Here is a 21,590-nt window from a genome sequence, read left to right as displayed (position 1 = left end):
TCAAATGATTGCTGGACTTGGCAATTAGGCGAATCTCTACTTAGGTTGGTGACTCACTTCAACAGCCGAAGTTTCCATAAGATCGCTTTGAATTTGCTGAAGTTTTAAACACTTTCACTAGTCTCTAGAATTGTGACTCACAGGCCCATATTGATAGAAAGGCATGCAAATTCTTGCGCCAGCGGATGCAACTAAATGAAATGCATAAAAGAGGCCGTAAAATTTATGTCTGCCTTCCATTTAAGTGTCTAGCACCTGAAACTAAAAAATGAAGATTTTCTTTCATAGACTGTTCCTGCTTTTTGTTGGTAGATTTAAAAATAAATTTTAATAATAATAACCCTTTTTTGATTGGGTGATTGAACAAGGATAGCCTATTGGTGATTGGTCGATTAAGCAAATCAATAATCTAGTGCACTTTTGCACCAATCGAATTAGCACTATCAAATTTTAACCATTCATCAAAAATCGAAAAAGATGACCTTCAATTAATGCATAATAGAGTCACCGTTTCACGTCACGTGTCATATATAACATTTATAGGCTTTCCAGAAGGTGGACGAGCATGCGATGGCCGTATCCTATCAGGAGCAGAACAGCTTCAACCAACTGATCTGGCAGTTGATCTACGCCAGAAACATCACCTCTGATCTGGAGCGAGTGCGCGCTATCTTCCTCTGGCTCTGCACCAAGGATCTGCATCAAATGAACTTTGATAATGTCACTCCCGGCTCACCGGAGGAGATACTTATGGGCATTCGAACGGGAAAATCTACCTATGCGCAAATCTTCCAAATTCTTTGTCGGTGCGTGCTTTGGTAATTAATTGAAAAAACGAGCCGGTATACCTGATGTTACAGAAGACCGTGTTTTCGTTACCGATATCTGTCAGCAAATCACAACAAGTCGGGCTTTCGTGCTTTTTTTTAGTCAGTGCGGTGTTGTTTGTTACCACATTCCATCCCACAGACCCATTTTTTTAAAAAAGGGCATTTTCGCCACAGAGCATCCCAACGTTTATGCAATACCTAAAAATAAATTCGTCGAAATTTCTGTCTAACTGCCCAATATTCTGTTTTTTTTTGTCGAAAATTTGGGATGGAATTTTCTGATTCTGATCGGTTGGATAATGATTAGCCAGTGGTTGCCAAGATTAATGGTTGGAAACCCACTCAAATGCACATCAGCGCTTTTGAGTCCCTCAATGACGGCAGATGAACCGTGGTCGCTTCAACGCCTAATAGCAATAGTAGCAGCTCTTTTAAGAATCGACTCGAAAACTGGATTGAATTCCAAAATGGCCGCTGTGGAAGTGATTTTGAAGTGTATTTCAAAGTAATAAGCATTTTGAGGGGTTTTTATTGAACTTGAATAAATTTAGATTTTACGCTCCAGTGAATTCAGTTGGTACATTCGGTTCACTACAACCCACACCAAGGGCGGGTGTAGCGCCATGTTACAGTCCATCCGTACACACTCCATTAAACAACGGTGAGTTTGCTTTACGTCTGCGCTCACGCATCCTAGGCTGAAATCACGTGCGGGACGGTTGCCGACGATGCAAGAGTTAGAGGTAATGCCGGAGTAATGCATCTCTCTTTTCATGTCATTTCACGAGTACACCGTCTATGTGATACCACTCCCTGTTCATTTAGTGGAAGGTATGCAAAACTCCAGCGTCGTGTAGCTCCCTTCTTCTTTCCATCCCATCTGTGTTTACTGCATTACCACCGATGGAAGTACCTGTGCAAGTGATCATGTTTCTTTGTTCTAACATCAGATTGTTGTCTTTTTGTGCAGCCTTCGTGTACCCTCACTATCCACTCCTGTTCCCTCCAGCGCGTACCTTGATTGTAAAAAGCGCCTCCTGGTGACCCGAAAACAGGCTTACCTGTGGCTCAGCTTTCATGCCCAAATAGTGGACTTTTTAAAATGAAGTGAGGGCCATCTTTTTACCCGTGTTTTCTTTATGTGCACGACATCCCGAGGTACATATGATTGTAGAACTGGCCCCTTTCTAACCCGTTTGGATCAGTGCAAATCCTACAGTAAGACTTGGAGAAATGGGATTAATTTCCCGCAATAAAGTGGGAGAATGCACATCTTTTTTCCTCTCTAACACACCAATTAAAAAATACATTAAGGTGTGGATAAAGAAGCATTGACAATTGGTTGCTTCCATCGTTTCCTTTCTCCTCTTTTTGTCCGGCTTCACCTTCGCTCCTTAAATACCGTGACCTTATTTTGGTTTATGTGAACCCCCTTTTTCGACTTCTTCGCCATTTCACTTTTGATGGCTAAGGGTGGGTTCACTGCCCTCTCAGTGTACAAAATGACAATTGCAGTGTTAGAATAGCGCGAAATCTTAGATGAGAAAAGGTAAAATTATTACTTACATGACTCATTTTGGTCATCAACTTTTTGGGGCCGGTTGTTTCAAAATCGGCCGGACTACCTTTGTTAATGAATCAATCCATGCTCGGCTTCACAATAACGTCTTTGACAAGTTTAGTTAGAATGGTGATCACTTCTGGACGTTGAGGTCTAGTTCCACCTTCTGAGGATGCGGAAACGGTGGGATGCTGCGAAAATGGGAAATGGCGACGTACAATGCTTTATCCATGTTACATTTTTAATTGCCGTTTTTCTGTTCCCTGGTGATAGCTTTCAGTTCTTTCCCCCTTCCTCTTGGTCATGGCAGAAACTGGATTAGCGTCCGAAGCACTCCGTATTCTCGTAGAACTCTGTGAAGCAAAAATCCTATGCCACAACAGCTAGCACACGATGGGACGCTGTTTTTGTCCCTATGGCGCTAAGGTTGCTAGCTTGACGAACGGAATGAGATTTGTAGCTCTCTTCTGCTTTCCCTGCAGTTACGCCAACCTGCACTGCAAGCTGTTGTTGGGCTACGCAAAAGGCGCGGACTACTCGCCAGGCATGCGATTTTCGGGTACCGCTACAGGTCAACACTCATGGAACGCGGTGCTGGTGGACGGGACGTGGCACCTGGTGGATTGTCACTGGGCGGCGCGGCGGCTCATTGTGAAACGTGCGAGTGTGGAGAATGTGCGTTACATTCTGGACACCTTCTACTTCCTCACCAACCCCAGCCAACTCATCTATACGCACTTCCCGCACGACAAGGACTGGCAACTCCTTCATCATCCCATTACATTGGAGGTATGACTTGCACCTCCTTGTTGGCTGGAATTTATCTAGTCACCTGGGATCCATTCATTCATTCATTCAACAATGATAATAATGCACTGTTCTCAGTTTCCATAATTTAGCATTTATCTTGTAATAAGTACGTGACTGTTTATTCAAGGAAGGAACAATTGTGCACTGTCACTTATTGTCAATTTTGACAGACTTCTAGTAAACTTTTAAATTTCATCTCTGCCTTCGTTGTCAAAGACGCGTTATTTTTTCATTGTCTTACTGCAATTTTAAACGCTAAACGTTGGCATAAAAATCAAAAGCATTGCCAGTAGTAGATGCAATAATTCACCATGGGTTGCAATCCGTAGAGGGAGCGCTCTGATACCACTAATTGGCTGCTTGAATTGTAGGAGTTTGAGACGCTGCCATTGGTGAAGTCGGCATTCTTTAAGTACAATCTGAGTCTAGTGAGCCATCGCACCGCCGTAATCCTCTTCTCGGAACCCGAGGTGCGAGTGGTGATTGGCTATCCCAAGGATGCAAACAACACCTTCCTGTTTACGATTGGTCTTTCTTTCGACGACTCAGAGTTGAGTGAGCACTACCATAACACCTCGCTCATGTGAGTTTACCCCATCCTCCTTAATTTGTGTTGAAGGAAGTCGAGAATTACTTCCCATCTTTTAATCTAGGTCGGTACGCTGACATGGAGTATGGTTTCCACCACAATCTTTAGAACGTACTTCATAAAAACAAAGCCCGCTTGCTCCTATGAGAGTGATAAATTACAACAACTTGGATTAGCATTAACAAAGGGGCAAAAATAACTCGCGGTGTCTGGTTGATGAATAAATACTTAAGTTGTGTCATTCACTGTGGTTTCATAAGATCTCTTCATTCAGTCACCACATGGGCGAAAGTAGGATCCAGATGGCTTACGAGCAAGTAGCTGAGATCGGCTAGCCGGTCTGCTAGCAAATGTTTACCTGACCAGGTTTCATTCAAAGCACGTAGCTCCTCGTAACTTACCCAATTGACAGCTATCACGATGCCCGGGGTCATGCGCTCTCCTGCCTTTTGAGAGCTGAGGAACTCGCCCATGGCGTGAACGCCTTTCACCGTCGAATAGTATAAATGGGTAACCGTTAGTTTTGATGCTTTGCCGATAGACTAGGCCTACTTGTTCCGAGTTGACGGCCGATCAGGAACCATTTATTGATTGACGAAGGCATCGGAAGCGTGAGGACGCCAACTTTCGACGAAAAGAACCTGCTAACTCCTCTCAGGCCATTCTTTTTTCCACATGTAGGCGATACGCACGCCAAGAAGTGATAGCACGTGAATGCTGCGTGGCCTTCTACATCCGTCCACCAAGACCGGGCGCCTACAAGTTGTTGGTGTATGCGAAGAAACGCGATGGCAGCGGCATAGATGGTGTCTGTGGAGAAGCGGAGACGTTCGACATAGGTAGAGCAGGTGCCGAAAAGAACCTCTACGGTGCAGTCTGCGAGTATCGTCTTATGGCCCGTACACCCTCCAATGCTTGTCTTCCACCCTTCCCACCCTGCCAGACGGGATGCTATGGCGTTACCGAGGTTGGTCTCCTTACCCTTCTACTCTCTTGCATACACACATACAGGGATAGTTAAGAGTTAGTGATCCAATCCGACGATATTTCTTCTTTCCATTTGTTGTAAGATGGGGCCATTAATCGACTTTCGTATTTTCACGCCTATAATTGTGTTGAAAGAATGAGTCTTGGGAAGGTCTCGTTATCTTAGTGGCGGTAAATGATGGCCAAGGGTGCAGATCCCAGTTCAGCAGTTGCCCAGAAAGAAGATGGCATTCGAGAGCTAGAGATCCTATCCTAGACGTTCAGGCAAAATTCATCCTTTAGAAACCGATTTTTGTTATAGAAGGGAAATAGGAAATACCTCGCTATGTGGTGTCCATAGCTTGCACCGAAAGTGACCCCGTAAGTATCCTCGGATTTACCTCTGTAATAAAAATCGCATTTCATTGGGGACTTTTAGATGTGCGGTAGACTCTTCAGTAGAGATTTTAGATGCACAAAATGAACCTTAAAGGTAAACATCACGATATCAGGCTGCAGCTGCACAGTTCTTCGTTTCCTGCCTCCTTCTGACCATCATGAAAGAGGTGTTTGGCCTTGTACTCGATTTAACGATACAACCTAGCCAGAGACATCTAATCCGACACGCTGCTTTCAGATAGACTGTGGTATTTCCGTGATACAGTAATTAGGTATTTGCATGGTCGTAGTTCACTAAAGTAAGCTTTCACCTACCGAAGATGGAAGAGGAACGTCAACTAGTGTGCAGCTTCTACTGTGAGATGCCAAGCTTTCCATTCGGTAGTAGCAGTAGGCCGAAACCTAGGGAAAAGTTGTATTGTGTTTATTGGATCGGTTTTACTGGATACCTTTTTTTGGTGGTATCGTGTATTTGTAAGCTATGGACTCCAATCGTAAAATCGGAGGACCACTTATGTGATTCGATGGTAACGACCGAATTAAGTAGAGATGTTACCTCCTGTCTTCCAATTGCAGGCGTTCAAACGTTTCAACGTGGTGCCAATAGGCCCAGAAGCAAGTGGAGCAACAATTAGAGCTCGAAATGGCATCGCAGAGGTGCGATTCGCTTTGGTTGGCGGTTCACAGCGCCCTATGCCGCGGATGATGGGACGACTGCGCTGTAGCCTCCTGCCGGAAGAAGCCCTTGACAACTGCATCCTGCATCGAGTGCTCAAGAGTGGCACCGAGGCCGTCATCACCGTCTTCCTTCCTGATGCCGGCGAGTTCGGTCTGGAGATTTATGCCAGTGACCCTGAACGCGATGGGTCGTCCTACTTTGCAGTGAGTCTTCTACTCTCCTCATCTGCTCTTTTTAAGTCATTTCGGAGCATAATCCGGCTACGTCCTTTGTGCGACAAGTCATTTATCAAAACAAAAAGATATACAACCATCGCTGGGAGGCTACAAGCCTGGACGAGAGCCCACATCATCAAGGCGGCGTTTTAACCGGCTGAAACGAATGAGGTAGGATAGGTAAATATAACCTTAAAACAAGATCCGTTAGTCCCACAGTCTTTCCATTCTTCTTCCTGGGGAGTCAATTCTTTCACTTCTCAAATAACTTCCAGTAAGCTTGCACCTTCAAGTTTGGTCTCCCATCAGGAAATGCATCCCTAAAAGTGACCTGGAAAAGTGATATTATGCAACAATGCTAAAATTTACTCCTTTTTAGCACAAAAAAGTTTAGGCTATTCAGGGCAAGTCTTAAGAGGCAATAAAAAGTAACCTAATGTTGGAATACTCGGTTTGTAAAATGCATCCACTCTGTTTCATTGATAAAAAACCTATAGGGATGAAACGTGGGTCTGCACGTAAAGATGGATACGTGTGTGCGTGTGTCCTCTCAGATAAATTGTTATTCCCTTCGTCGAAAATAACTGTCCTTACAAAGGAATGTGCTACCACGTGGACACAATGCACTGTGCCCATCTGCTTCACACCTAGTCCCCCTCCCCTTCCCCAGTATCCCATCCCATCAATCCAAATATTCACACGTGCGGGGGACCCAAATTGAGCCTTCCAACGAATAAAAAGGAGGAAGAATAGGGAAGGACACACATAGACGTGACATTTAATGGTTGAAGGTTGAAAAATTCATATAAACTAGGACCCATTAACAAAGCGTACAGATGATGAGAAGAGGTGCTTATTTGACTCGTAGAATTGTATTCTTCATAGACGATTCTTTTATTCGAGCATTATGGGACCTACAAGTCTGGAAATGGTTCTATTTTCAGTGAATGAGTGACTGAGGACACATGGCCTAGGTGATGTCATAGAAGCCTTATCTCAACCACCGAGGTGGAATCACGGGAGGTTGGTAAAACGGATGCAAGCTTATTTACGGATCAAATAGGCGCACATTTCTTTTCGCTGCACAGATATGGCAGTATCTCATCACCTCCGAGGTGGCTGCAACGGAACGTGGACTTCCCAACTTGCCGACGGGTTACCTGGGTCCGGCAGCCCGATTTTACGAGCTCGGACTTCAAGTGGTCAGTCACTCCGATCCCTTCATCCGCGCGGAGGCGGGTGAGCTGCGCATCCAACTCGCCTACCAGCCACAGCGCCCACTCAAGATGATGGCTCAGCTCATCTTTGCTTCAAATAATGACAGTGAGGACTACTCACAAATGGTTAGTAGACAATGTGTTTTCCATCAAGAAGACTGGATTAGAAAGGTCAGATTGTGATATCGAAAGTCAAAAATTGCCTTTAGTAAAGGGATTTAGATGACGCAGTGGATTATATCAAAAATAAGTGAAGGATGTAGCGCTGCCGGTGATGCTCAGCGCTCTTGGTTCCAGGAAGCTCCTTGACATTATCAAAGTATTTAACAAGAGGCTGCAATCTGCGGATTTGGCTTCTGCGTCAAGGACCCAATTCTTAATATGAGTGGTTTTTGTTTATTTTTAAAGCTTCAAAATGGGTTTTTAGCAATTCGGTGGCGTTGACAGTTGTTTCAGTTTACGAGTGGTACAAATAATGACCTCCAGGCTGATTGTGAAACTCAAAACCGACTAAAAATGGGTAGTTATTATGCATCCGCACGCCAGTTTCTTTTGAGGATAAAGTGCAATGCCGTCTTCATCAGTTTGTGCATATTCGTAAACATTACATAAAATTGCACTGCCAGTCATTTGAAAAGAGACCCAAAGTGTTTTTGTCAAACATCACGGTACTTCTTGAGAAGGTAGCAGACTTTCGTCCCATATGATTAGCCGAGTCGTCATGGCAACAAGATCTGTCGGGAGTGTGTGATGACCAGTCCGCTGGTTATCTACGTCTGCTATCAGGTTCGAATTCCTTTCAAGTTTGAAACACGGGTGAGGATTAACAGTGGGGTGTTCCTACGTATGCAAACCATTAATTCGTATTTCTGCTGAGAAACATCCCTCAGCAACACCTAAATTACTTTGTCATCTGGTAAAATGATCAAAAACTTAACTTTTATGCGTTCTAATGTTGCTACGCGTTAATGTAAGCTACTCAATATACAAAGATCTGATTAGCTGTCCACTATACGAAACATTTCTTCCCAAATCTTGTTCATTTTTTGACTACTTTAAGAATGAAGAGTTAGAGGTCTTTTGAAACAGAAAAAATTCGATTTGAAAGCCAGGAAAGCTATCAGCAGTGGCTTCTTTTTGTGCTTTATTCTGCTCTTTTCTGTTGCCAAGCCTTTTAAGGCAGAGAGGTCATAAAATGATATTTGAACCCTGCTAGTAATGAACAGAGAGGAGTGAAGAATGATAAGACTTGTTAAAATTTCCTTTTTTCAGGTGCTGCAACAAATGCGCCTGGGTCAGGTCTACTTCGTCATACGCATCCCCCGTCTTGGCTTCTTCAAATTGCAAATATACGCCCTGCCTGAGAGTGACCGGGATGACTCCTTGCCAGGGGTGTACAACTACCTCATCGAGGCCAGCAAAGCCACCCACCGGCTGCGTGGGCAATTAATGCCCTTCCCACAACAGTTCGCGCATTGGCGCCGTAGCGGATGCTACCTTGACGCGCCCACCGAAGGCATCCTCGGTCTCGACGCCAGCGGCCGCCTGATGGCAAATCCGCCGGCTGAGGTGGCCTTTTGCCTCGCCGTGCCGAGTGCGCACAGCGTCGCAGTAGTGGTAGATGATGACTGGACCTATCTGGAGGCTCGGGGGGACCGCTGGGAAGGCACTGTACCCATGCGAGCCCACTGGGGTCGCCAGTCACGGCTCTCTGTGTGCGCCTCCTACTCTCAACACGATGCAAACTTTAGTACTTTGTTGGAGTATACGTTGGCGCGCTGAAGGTGAAGTTGAGTCCAATCCTCGATGCTATTTTTCTACATGTGAGCACGCTGCCTCACTTCTCGCACACACTAACAGCCAGTCTCTCGCGACTTTATGTAACCACGGTAACACATACCCATACGTAGACTGACATCTAGAAAAGTTCCTATTCTCTTGCGACTGCCTCCACTCTTTGCGAGCTCGTCCACGGAAGTCAATTTATTGATAGCACGTTACTGTAATTAATAGCTATCATGCCTACCCAGAGGACAGCACCATTTTGATTTCTTCTCGATTGATCAGCAATGCAATCTATGTATACTGAGATTCTTCTATTTTGAGAGGCAAATTTGGCGAGGGTGAGAAATAAAGTCTAAGCTACGATCATCACTGGTCGTATCTACTTATTTCAAAATAAATCACAGTTGAAGGCAAGTTTGATAAACACAAAGATGAGTAAATCCAATGAAGGGAAGTGATATCTATCAAATTTGGAATGATACAATGCGTGGTGACTAAGAATAATTGGGAACTATATTTGAGTGCCAACAGGATTGGCATAACGAGACGAAAGGCAGGATAATAGTGAATTCAAAGCTCACAGAGGTACATCTGTATTTTTCGCAGCAATCCCCTTCTAGTCCAAAGTTGACTGAGACCATTAAAGACATTTGATGTTAATTTGGAACATGGAGTATTCATTGAGTTGAGTCCCTAAGATACGTCGGCAAATGCCTAACTGCGAGCGTAAGAAATTTTTCCCACATATGAGAGTATGGAATTGAGTCTGGAAGAGACGGCACGGAAGTTCCCGGAAAATTACTTAAACCAAGGGAAACCATAACGACGTTAAGAAACACAAGATTAGCCAAACATAAAAGCATGAAATAGTGCCTATTGAACACTAATAAAAGCGTGGATAAGGATTTCATCAACTGGTAATGCACACTCAAAAGTGTAAATTTAGCTGTGCTAGCATATGCATAGGGGACACGAAGTAGCAAACCTATGGGAAAAAATGAGTGAATTACGATGAGGTATTACCATCTTTCAAATATGCATATCTTTACAATATGAAAAAAGCGAAACAGCTAACTGGGACAGAAAGGAAGGACGAAAATACAGCCATTTGATCCAGCTATGAGATAGTAGCAGACAGTTTCCGTCTCAAAACACCGAAAGACAAGGCAATATCTGAACCAAGAACTCTGGCAGTGACAGTTATCTTAAGCGGTATCTAACACGCTTTAATTACTATGTGCACTGGGAGCTGCGTAAAACGAAAGGCAACTCATAAAGCGCTAGCATATCTGAACAAGGAGAGAAGAAGGCGAGAATGGGCAAAGTTGACTTACCGAGCTCCCTGCCACACCTAAACCAGGATTCACTGATTGTTGAGAAGTATAGAAAAGGTGACTACAGACTTCAATTACACGATCAATTAGAAGCAAACCAACATCAAACTCTGAAGAATTGAGCCCTCGTTTCACTTAAATACCCTATCAAAATTAATTGGACACAAAAGAAATAGTAGTTTTGGGCCACATCGACTGACTACTGGCAGTACGGATCTCAGAAGAAAAAGCAGGGGACACAGAAACGGCAAAAAACGAAAAAAAGATATGATTTATATTTTTTGAAGCTTCATATAATCGCAAAGTGTCGATAAACCATAATTCATAAGGTATTACTATCACAGCAAAAAGGTGTACCGGTTCACTCTTCAGTTGCAACAGATGGACTGATTGATTCTACAGAAGGAGCATCTTCTTCACCCTCATCTTTCGCCTTCTCTTTTACATTCGTCTGAATCGTACTTGCCTGCGGTGGCAACGGTTTAGTGTCGGCGCGGTGATGATAGCGACGCAACATTTGTCCACAGAAAGTGAGACAGTCAAGAGCTAGGGTGACTACAATGACAAAGACAAGCCCGACAAGCCAGATGTGTTGGTAGATAAGCCATAAGAGTGGATTCAACACCGCAGATATGGTCAGAGTCGCACTGTACCAGCGCAGACCGCTGGTCTCCAAAACTAGCCGCCCAGAAAAAGTGGGAAAGTCCTAAAGGATAAAACAAACTACTTAACCCACATAAGTAGGCACATTACTTTGGTCGCAAAATGGAGCAGAAGGCACCTATTAGGTATTTGTGAAACTGATAGATGCCGAATGTAAATGGTAGTAAACATTGAAGTAACATTTAAAATCACTGAAAACACATCCTGACGAAAACTTACGCCACGGACTTCGAACCTGCTTAAATATTATGCAAATAACCAGATCAGAATAGTTGTAAAAATTCCCCCCAAATACCATAGCGACTAGAAACTGTAAACTGAAATGCTGTCTAGACAGAAGAAACACCTGCTATTAGGAATGAGACGCATACCTGATTATCGTGGTAATTGCTGGAGAAAACGACACAAAGCCTTTGTTCCTTTTTGCAGAAATTAAAGAGGTAAAATGGAGCATAAAAAATTGTATCCATAGTATCTATCAGCCATGGCCGGTATATGGGCAGAAGCTAAAATGTGAGAGCAGGATACAATCATAAAGTGAGGTGCAAAACTACCTTAATGTTACCATATATGACCTCAACCGTTAGAACTTACAGTATTCGAAAAGGTGATTGAGTGATTTTTATCTAATGAGTACAATTGTAGTCGCAGAGATGACATGTCTAGAAAAGGCAAAAGAAACAGAATAGCCCAGAAGTATAGCCTAAGATAAAACGTCCGAGGATGATCCACTTATCGTAAGCCAAGATGCACCTTAAATAGATAATGTCACGCGAGTTCACCACATGAACTATTAAACATGCTTGCGCTATCGGGGTCCCTGAGGTAAATCGACCATCATAACATATTTCATTGTTTCTACGCAGCAAACATACTGGGAAGTGTAATTATCTCATATATATATCATATATCATTCGGAATCCATTTCAGTATTCTAAATCCGACCAGTCGTCGGTCAAAAACCGATAGAGAACACACGTCATATATTTTTGACACCTGAGTCAGAAGAAAATCGGAGCGCTACGTGCATGTGAAGCCGGCAACGAACATGGCTTACCCATTTTACGCAAAACAAAGTAATCGTTCAAAATATGAGCTGAAATAGGCTAAGTTCAATTCTCCCAACGGCTGAGAAACAGATGTAGCTAGTAGCATTTTAGAATGATTTCAAGTGGGAACAGTGAAGTACATTTACATCGTACTTACCTACATCACGATTTTGAGGAGAATCTGGTACAGAAATCAGCAATTCGATTTTGTACCCCTGACCAGGCGTAAAGAACTGCAGAAATCAAGATACTAAGCTTAAAATGAAACACAGTGGATAATCACCATGACTGATTTAATGCTACGTTCACTGAGAAACTACATTCACAAATTGCCCTTTGGAAAAATAATTTTAAGGTGACCCATTTTCGTCTGTGAATGCATACACCTGTAGTTCTAGTTGAGGAAAAGTGGCTTAAAACAACCAAGTGCAACTGAGAAAAAAGACTTACCGAAGCGCCAAACTCAGAAAGCGGAAATTCATCTGTAGAAAATACGCGTCCATTCTTTTTGGACGACCTGAACGGGGGTAATTACTAGAAAAAAAACTTACACGAAGCCAAGATTAACTTCATGAAGACTACTTAAATTGGGGACGCAGATGTGGCAGATGATGCGAAATGTGACGAGGGCGCAGAGCACGAAGAGAACTTGAAGAGCAACACAGACACTCAATTTTCTCAAGGCATTGGGAGGCATTATTTTTCAATTTGCTAAAATAAAGAGCAACTGCCCAGGAAGTCGGGTAGGCAAAAGGTATAAAAGCACGTAATATAACAGTGTAAGCAATGTGAGTTAGACCCAATGACATTCAAAAAGACTGTCCATTAAAGGGGAGTGTTTATTAAGAGGAGCGAACAAGCAGGAGGAGAAATACATGAACTGACGATCAAATCTCCTCCTCGATACTTCATCACCTAGTACTAGGTGGCTGAATAGCATTGCAACAGTGAATAACGCTTTAATGCTAATTCACGTGCAGTTTGGTATGTATTTATCGTTTTCCATAGCAGAACTGGATCAAAAAGAATAAAGAAACCCTTTAAGCCATAAAGTAACGCTCTGTATCATTAAACGGAAACTATATTTAACGGTAGCACAGATTTTCACCGATACTTAACTTTACATAAAGTCTATTCATAAGGTCAAACCAAGAGCCAATGCACGAAGCGAGTCATAAACTTTAAATAATGACACCTCCTTACAAGAAGATAAAAAACGTCGAAAATTAAGAATAGGGACGTCTGTGAGTATTTGTTACTCAATGATCTAGTACCAAAATAATATGTCTTAAAATGGATGAATATACCGCGACTTAATATTGGTGGTTTGTGTTCGCCAAGTACGATCTTTGGTATCACCGTCTCCACTCAAAAAAATGCATAAAAAGGTTCTTCAATTCAGAAATTTGTGTTTGAACACTTGTTAACGAAAAGGAATTTTGCTTATGGAACGTCAAGCTTCACTTGAACAAGAGAATTTCGGTAGCACCACAAGAGTATTCACGAAGGCCCAAATACACTAAATTACAATCGCATTAACCAGCACTTTTATTTTATAGGATTTCGTAATCGCGTTGCTGGATTTAACAAACACGTTGTGACAGAAATGGATGCTAAGGTAAAACATTTTGCATGAGCATAGCAGCAAATGAAACTAACGTACAAGATGTGACGGCGGGGACCTCCATAATAAGATTGCCTCCAAATCGCAGTTATGAATACTTAAGAGTCTTAAAACGGCCACTGCAAGATATTCAAAATAGAGCTTCCGGCATACATTTTTGCACAAACCCATACAGATTCGACGCAAAGTTCAAAAACAATTACAACAAACACCAGATGAAACCTCAAACTTTAGACATTCAGATTTTGGGAAATACAGCAGCAAAGACCATAGACACTACACCACAGGCTGTCAAAGTTCAGGTATTAAACGGTTCACAACCACTTTCCACACACAACGGGGAAATTTAGAAAGATAAGTTACCAAATAAGATTTAATAAAAAACGGAAATCGCAAAACTATATTACTGTGGCAGATGAGCAACTCGAGAGAGCTGTCATTTACAGAGAAGAAACCCAACCAACATACCATCCGTTTAACCTCTTTTTCTTGCCGTCCTAAAGCAATAATATAAACAAAGTGTTGATCATAACACCATTGCCAAAGTAATCAAAAAGTTGGCAAAACTGTAGTTTTCTAAATGAATATGGGACGAATTTTAGCTAAAGAACAATACATGAAACTTTAAGCAAACGTATGCATGTTGCACTGTGTAAATACCTGGCTAGTTCGGAGTGATTGCTTTTCTTCTCTCAAAAAATACGAAAAATTTAGGCCACATATATAAAGTTAACTGCAAAAAACGCTATTCACAAGTGGTACTTTATAAAGGTACTGCTTTTGTACGATTGTCTGCCTCGATTGAAAAAGCTACTCATGTTAATTTAGGCATAAGTGCTCTATCAGAAGGGTTAGTTAGTTTTAGAGACTGGAACTACTTTGTATACGGCTTACTAGATGTCATTTCCTTACTACAATTTGTCCTGTAGGTGTTATTACATCTCGATCACTGATTATTTCGGATACCGTCGTACCAGCGCACAGTTGATTTTTCAAGGTCGCACACAGTATTCAGATGAAAGGAAAACGGCATTTTCTAACTAAGCGAACATCATTATTTGGAAGTGAAAACGAAGAGAATGTGGCAGACTGTGCTTCGTCGTCGATTTCTTCACCAAGTAACTTAGGATTTCGATAAATTTTTGCAGAATTAGTAATGCAAGATTATGCATCTAAGTCGTACAATTATGGAGATTGGTGGAAGCCTGTTGAAAATCCCTTACCTGAGAAGGTCTTATTTTTTTGTTCCTAAAAATTCGTGCAGATGAAACGTCAGTTTTTTGGTCGTGTCCGCTCTGCAGCAAACTCATCCTCTATGAATGAAATAGCAGTTAAGCACATTGCTAATCTAATTTGTGAATCTAGGGTTTCCATAATGGCGTAGTTGGAGCAAGTACTTTGGATGAACGTAAGTTTTTGAGTCAGGTGGTTTGCTTAAAATAAAAATTATTTTCGGAGAAGTTGTAAGCATTGGTCGTCAATATCGGCCGCGGAATCCCAACTTCTCTTGTTGAAATACATTCCTAAGATGCGCTACACTTCCCTGTTTTTTGGCACTTGTTTTTCTGGGTTTGAATATGTGACTAGTTAATGCATTGATGGATGGTTGTATTTTTGACTTTAATCCAAATTCTTAAACAATCATGGCTTTCTAACTAATCGATGCAGAAGCGGCTAGTCTCAACAACAACGCATCAGGTAAAGCAGAACCGAGGCCTGAAGGTGGTCAAAAGGTTTGTACGTCACTCAATGATATGAGCTTACTTATGACTATATTAAAACATTCTATGTATATAGGACTTTCTTCGGAACGCACAACCAAATCGATTCGTACATTTTGAGACGGACACGCCAGCCGAAAAAAGCCTTAATGATCTAGGATCCGGTGATATTGATATAATAGAGGAAGCCAAATACAGAGCAAAAGAGCGCCAAATGCTGAAAAGAGACCAGAAAAATCATGAAGAAACAGACAGCCATTCTTATCTAACCGATCTTGAATCTAGCCTAATCCAAAAATATGCGGAAAAAAAACATGATTCTCGACCTATGGATCCATCATCTGCGCTGGAGCTTACTCGACCAACAACTGATGATTCTGGTAAAGCGCAAAAGGAGTTGCTTGAACTCAGAATGAGTGAAAGGCCCCCGGTAACGCACACCGTTCAACCGCCGTGGTACATTGAGGGAAAGCCCACTCACAAAATAGTCAGCCCGCAAAGTAAATCTGAACCCAAGAAGTGGAACTTCCAACGGACTTGTAATCAAATCGACTTTCCAAGTTACACTGCGGAGGAAATGCGTGTAAGTAGCTCTTTCTCTATAGCTAGTCCAAACTGATCATGTGATATCATTGGTAAGTTCAAAACGACCTATTTTAGAAGTGGGGGAAAATGGAATTAATGTGGCGATAATTGTAACTGAATGGTCGTAGATCGCATGGCCTTTACTCCTTGATGTTAAGATGTCATGCCCATGTGCCTGCCACACTTAATTGTAACACCGAAGTAGAAGTCATGGTCGTGCAAATATTTTTACGTCATGATAAGTGGAAAAGATCTTCCAATAAAAATATTTTAAACAAAAATCACATAGTATTTGTTAATAAAATCTTGTCAAAGATTTCACACATAGTTTATTTTGTCCTTCCTCGAATTCCATGTTCTTAAGTACATTTTACTTTGTTTGTATCTGGAACGTGATGACTAAGACGACAAAGAAATCGTTCTTTTAGGACTTATGTTAAACTATTAATAACATTTCCATAAAAACATAAAGCGTCCTACTTTATTAGGCACTATAGAATATTGAACGAATCATAATGAGCCTAGGTTTTCCGATCCAATAAACATGAGGAAATTAAAAACAAACGCATTTCTCTGGAGCGTTTGTCACATTTGTTGGTAGCGAAATTGAAGATGCACTTTTGCAATCGGTAATGTAATGTTTCATTACTAATTAGGTTAACGATATCACAGTTGCTTTTTTGTAGTAATAGGCCATAGACAAGCCTTAACCACTAGGACTAAATACCCGAACAACTAGGTTCATCTTAAACACACTGCTTAGAGCTCTTCATTTCATTGTTATAGAGCTGTTATGAAAGCTAGAGTTCTACTTCATCAACTTCTCGTAATCCACTTCATAATTTCTCCTTAAGGGCGCTCGACCGACGATTATGATGGATTCGAGACATAAGAAATGCACCTGGATGCCGAGTTTAGCACCAGAAGTTGTCGCCGAGAGTCAGGTTGGAAGGCGATCAATCTCCAGTAAATTATCGCCTAGTGAATCCCTCGAGGGGAATGAAGCCTCCTCTTCGCGTCGTGCGGTAAGCTGGAAAACTTTAAAGATTTAGGAAGGAACAAAATCACCCTTCCACACTGATACTACTAGGCAGATAAAAAATTTTTGAGATAACAGGTAAAGATGTCAACTTCACCAGGGGAAAAGGAATCCCAAGTAGGCTTATTAAATAATGCCAAATACCAATAACCAAAACTAAGTAAACAAAGAACTAAAAGATATGGGCTAAACATATGTCACGAACGCTTCGAGTAACGAGCGACCAGAGACATCGAGTTTTTGTCAACTCTAATTTGCAGTGACCAAATCGTTTACCCTTTTAGAATGACGTCAACCTCCCAACCTATCCCAAAATGTCGGCCCCATACGCTATGGATTGACTGAGAAGTAGTTACTTTAAAACACGAGAAATTGATAATGGTAACACATTGTAATCAAAAAAATTCATCCCTTCCTCTTCCTTTCAAGCTAATAGTTGAACGTGCATCCATTGACAAAGGGCAAATGCAGGCACCGACACAAATATAAAAGGACGAGTCCAGAGGGGGTAAATAGGAGTCTAGATAAACTTATTTATGATACAAAATTAGGCACGTTGAGCCACAAATTGTAGCATAAAACCTTGCGGTGTACAGCATCAACGATTGGTTTGTCTGACGTCTCGATTGTTAAAAGAACCACCAAAAGTGGTGGGTGAAGTTGCAGTAAAAATACAAATACGAAAATTTGTACTTTATTCCTGATAAAATTAAGGAAACATTTCCTTATTTTCAATAATTTCCCTGAGGCTGGCCAGATCAAGGGGAACATGAAGCAATTCGGTTCCACCAGAACCCTGAAAAATTGGCATAAATGCAAAGTAAGGTACTGCGCAAACAAATGGTACGAATAATAAAAGCGCATGCCTTTGAAAACTTGATGAGTTTGTGGTCCTTGAACTCGGTCAACTGAGCCCGCAAAGTGACTTCCGTATTAGTCAGAAAAGCATCACGGCAGCGCCAGTACAGTTCCTCCAGTGGCATTCCCTTGGGCACTAACAATGGGAAATCTAAACTTCTTTTCACCTCCAAGTGACAAGACTGACGAACGATTGAAATATTTACCTGCTTCTTCCTCATTCATTTTGCGTGTCTTTAAGGGGCCCTTAGCATCCGTTGTCTTCTTGACAGCTCTTGCGCGTAGGGCTGCTTGGGCCTCCTCCATTGCTTGCAACTGGTACTCCACCAATAGGCGGAAGATATCGCGCACGTTTTGCGTCAACGAGGCCATGACATGTCGCAGTCGGGTGAGCGCCACCACATCAACGTCAGAGTTGAGAAAGAGGTGTCGATCCACCAAATGACTGCTCGCGTTGCCACTACCTCCGAGGATTTCCTGTAGCAAACGACTGCTGGAAAATCTAGCCTCGACTGAATAGGGCAGCAGAGTTGTGCATTCCTCCCAGATCCAGGAGAACCGCGAGACTTCGGTTTGGGACCATACTAACAAAGCGACAGATTGTGGAGGTGATGCTACCAACCATGTATGTGAATCTATATATAGATTGGTTATTTGTTTTCGATCGAATTCGGCGTTACGATGGAAAAGTATGAATACTCTTTGCACTAAAGGCAACCGTTTCATGTGGAATTTAGCATTTAAAGAGGCGTGAACCATTTGAATGCGAATCACGCATCACTTGAAAGTTACTCAAATGCTTGATACAGCAGAAGTCGAAGTTCAATTCCATTTCCTACTGCGCTAAAATTTTATTTCGAAAATAAGTCAAATGAATGAAAGTTAGTTTTGAAGAATTCATTACTGGGATTAGTCTACCCTAGTTGAAGGCGTACACCATTTTTGCGAATCATCTTCGAAAACTAGGAAAGTAGCCAAGCTGGCAAAAAAAGTTGAAGTAGTGATTTAGCGGAAAGGGACTCACAAATAGGCAAATTAACATTATCCATAGTGGCCACAATGTGAATGTGTGGAACCGCAGCAAGACGAGCTAAAACGGCCTGGGCCCTTACAGTACGCAGGTTCCTTCCATCTATGCAGTTGATCAGCAAAAAGAGGGGAGCATCCGCTGCGACTGCATGAGTCAAACAAGAACATGGATTACTTCGTCAGCCACGTGAGTTTGCCAGTAACGGGTACTGGAACTAACCGGATTGAGAAAAGTGATCGATGACAAGATTCAAACGCTTGTCGACGCCGGCAGGGGTGTCCTCCGCCAGCATCACCTCATCGACTATTGCATTGAGAATCTGTGAGAAAAAACTGTAACCAAAACCCCTAAGCAAACCTTTCGAATGCTGACCGTTGATGAGTAGCCTGATACTACAAGACAATTATCGCCATTCAAATACTCCTTTTGCAGGCGAGATAGCAACTCTAATTTGGAGCCGACTCCATAGAGAAGAATGTTAAAACCTTCCCTAAACAGTAAAAAACTAGGTCAAAGAAAATTCTAAGTCATAAGGGAACAAATAAAACTAAGAAAACACACATAAGATATATACGAAAATGCGGTAGCAGGGTGTCGCCAAGCTTCTTAAGACGCTTCTCCAAACTATCATTATAAGGAGGGTGATGTTCAGATAATAAGGCTTCGAGTTTTTCTAGATCGGGTAGTCCATTTTCACGATCTGCTCGTAGTTTTGCCAACGTCCGTTTACTAGTTTTCGCGGAACGTTTCATAAAGTAATCATCGACGGCTTCCCACTGCGACAAAGCTTCTTATTAGGGGCCAAATTTATCCTCACTTTTGAAGACGATTGTGCCTTCACAGGACTATGAGAGGGGTTCCTAGCTTTCACGTCGGGAGCATTCCTTGCGGCTGGTTGCACTAAAGTAGAGGTAGAGAGTGAGAGTGGCAAAAACAGAACTCTGTTGGAAAGAATAAACATAGAGAACAAAAGAAAACTGATCACAAAGCACAGATTACCATGACTAGAACAGTAATATTGACAAGTTATATGAATGGTTGTAGGCCACAAGTGATACTTGAATTGAAGTCTGGAAATGTCAGGAGAACTAAAGTAATCAAAGGGTGAGCTAACTTGATCGTGAACGTCGTTGAACGTCGGTAAAGAGTACGCTTTCAGAAGACTTAGCCGCAACCACTGCAAAACATAGGTTGAATAGGGAAATTACCAAAACGTGACACAGACCTAACAGATGACCGTAATCTGTTGGTTAACACGTGGCCAATTGCGGTCTTATCAGGAGAGCTCGGACCTGAAGGTAGTAGAGCATGAAATAGGAACACGCACCAAGTGATAGCATCGACCCACAACAGTCACACCTGATTGACCAGTGGTTTTAAAGGTTAGTATGGGCAGCTTCAGTAAGGTTTTCGATGTTAATAGTTAAAACAAAATAGGCTAAGTTCAATGAGTATGTCCAGCTTAATCCCGGACAAAAAATCGTACAGAATAAAAAATAGAAAAAGCGGATAACTTGAAGCCTTCTAATTACTTGGTTTAATTTTTAATTAACGGTGGGATGGGAAAGTAGTATTTGGACTGCATTGCATTTAGGGATACTGTAGTCAGATAAAATCTACACTAGGGATGAATCTGCATTTAAGCTTTTGGGTTACATATTAAGCCACATGTATTGCGAATGTTCATGACGGGGAAAATCAAACCTGCCCTTCGATGTTTGATACATATTAAACATCCTTAAATTTTAAAAATAGGCTAACATGGCACTACTTTGTCATCAGCGGAATGCATTTCCTCACTTGTATGTTTCTCTGCCTTGAGGGCTTCAAGTTCTTTTTGTCGATATAGATTTGATAATACTTTTCCATTTTATAAACAGGGCACGATTCCCCCTTTGTCAAAAGCGCAATCGAATAGGCTAAGCGCACTTTTATCCATTCGCAGAGCCACAGGAAAAATTCATTTTAAATACTAAAGTAGCATTGGCGGGAAGAAAGGTCCGGTGAAGGGCATTTTAGCACCCTGAGACTTTCCTGAAGACGAAAAGGGGCACAATGCTCGGATAGAATACATAATTTTAACGTAGAGAATGGGTCGGGGCTACTAGCATAGCCCGGATGCTGACCAGTGGCCTCTACAGTGTCCAATCTACAAAGCGGTCCTTTACCAAAACCGAGAGTTAAGCAACCAAAGTAGTACGGTATTTTACCCCTTTTTGATCATTACTTTTAGGCGAAGTGGCCAGACCGCGCCAACCTCGCAGCTTAGCAGGCACTGCTGATTACTGAAGAGGAGACGAACATTGGTCCATTGTATACTATAAAATTGGAAAATCCTCGCAGTACATAGAATAAGATATCTTTCTCCTAAAATCAAATACGAGAGATGTGGGAGGAAAGTGAATAAGCACTCTACGTTTGCTTCTTTGATGAACGGGAATTATGGTGTCCACACATTTCATACAAGTGCACCAGTGGTCTGCACAAAGTGTCAAATTAAGTAAAGTGCTATTCAATACCCATACAGGGATTATTTAGTTTGCATTTTGCATCTCACGTAAGAGCAACATCCTAGTTTGGCCTAGAAGAGCGTTAGTAACTAAATTGGCCATAGGAATGCTGCAATTATCGTTTGT

General features: G+C 42.0%; 4 protein-coding genes across 4 annotated transcripts in view; 2 read left to right on the top strand and 2 right to left on the bottom strand. All coding sequences in view use genetic code 11, as the record gives it.

Moving 5' to 3' along the window:
• The window catches only part of EGR_05545 (Kyphoscoliosis peptidase), a gene marked incomplete at both ends in the record, with an annotated part of 27,947 nt that extends 18,899 nt beyond the window's left edge, over nucleotides 1-9,048 (top strand). Inside the window, 9 exons of the mRNA XM_024494794.1 lie at nucleotides 544-806; nucleotides 2,874-3,180; nucleotides 3,573-3,784; nucleotides 4,472-4,757; nucleotides 5,732-6,037; nucleotides 7,036-7,076; nucleotides 7,113-7,392; nucleotides 7,978-8,082; nucleotides 8,539-9,048. Of these exons, the coding sequence (XP_024350842.1) occupies nucleotides 544-806; nucleotides 2,874-3,180; nucleotides 3,573-3,784; nucleotides 4,472-4,757; nucleotides 5,732-6,037; nucleotides 7,036-7,076; nucleotides 7,113-7,392; nucleotides 7,978-8,082; nucleotides 8,539-9,048 (2,310 nt within the window). The remainder of the gene's footprint in view (nucleotides 1-543; nucleotides 807-2,873; nucleotides 3,181-3,572; nucleotides 3,785-4,471; nucleotides 4,758-5,731; nucleotides 6,038-7,035; nucleotides 7,077-7,112; nucleotides 7,393-7,977; nucleotides 8,083-8,538) is intronic.
• A 369-nt stretch (nucleotides 9,049-9,417) lies between these two features.
• EGR_05544 (Seipin) lies at nucleotides 9,418-14,192 on the bottom strand (the record flags this gene model as incomplete). The annotated part of the gene is made up of 8 exons (XM_024494793.1): nucleotides 9,418-9,430; nucleotides 10,751-11,091; nucleotides 11,420-11,554; nucleotides 11,643-11,710; nucleotides 12,255-12,330; nucleotides 12,548-12,614; nucleotides 12,649-12,745; nucleotides 14,129-14,192. 8 exons carry the CDS (start codon nucleotides 14,190-14,192, stop codon nucleotides 9,418-9,420), a joined length of 861 nt encoding a protein of 286 aa, XP_024350841.1.
• Nucleotides 14,193-14,736: 544 nt separating this feature from the next.
• On the top strand, nucleotides 14,737-17,407 carry EGR_05543 (hypothetical protein; the record flags this gene model as incomplete). The annotated part of the gene is made up of 5 exons (XM_024494792.1): nucleotides 14,737-14,839; nucleotides 15,390-15,454; nucleotides 15,519-16,025; nucleotides 16,882-17,052; nucleotides 17,351-17,407. The coding sequence occupies 5 exons, from the start codon at nucleotides 14,737-14,739 to the stop codon at nucleotides 17,405-17,407; spliced, it is 903 nt and encodes a 300-aa protein (XP_024350840.1).
• A 368-nt stretch (nucleotides 17,408-17,775) lies between these two features.
• Nucleotides 17,776-20,681, bottom strand: EGR_05542 (Origin recognition complex subunit; the record flags this gene model as incomplete). The annotated part of the gene is given in 9 exon segments (XM_024494791.1): nucleotides 17,776-17,894; nucleotides 17,914-18,060; nucleotides 18,131-18,508; nucleotides 18,949-19,098; nucleotides 19,174-19,273; nucleotides 19,312-19,444; nucleotides 19,516-19,730; nucleotides 19,772-19,895; nucleotides 20,659-20,681. The coding sequence occupies 9 exon segments, from the start codon at nucleotides 20,679-20,681 to the stop codon at nucleotides 17,776-17,778; spliced, it is 1,389 nt and encodes a 462-aa protein (XP_024350839.1).
• Between the last annotated feature and the right edge of the window lie 909 nt (nucleotides 20,682-21,590).

Source organism: Echinococcus granulosus, assembly GCF_000524195.1.
Source record: "Echinococcus granulosus chromosome Unknown EG_S00041, whole genome shotgun sequence".
In the NCBI taxonomy this organism is placed as follows: domain Eukaryota; kingdom Metazoa; phylum Platyhelminthes; class Cestoda; order Cyclophyllidea; family Taeniidae; genus Echinococcus; species Echinococcus granulosus.
The sequence above is the reverse complement of the archived record's forward strand: the minus strand, read 5'-3'. Positions and strand labels throughout refer to the sequence as shown.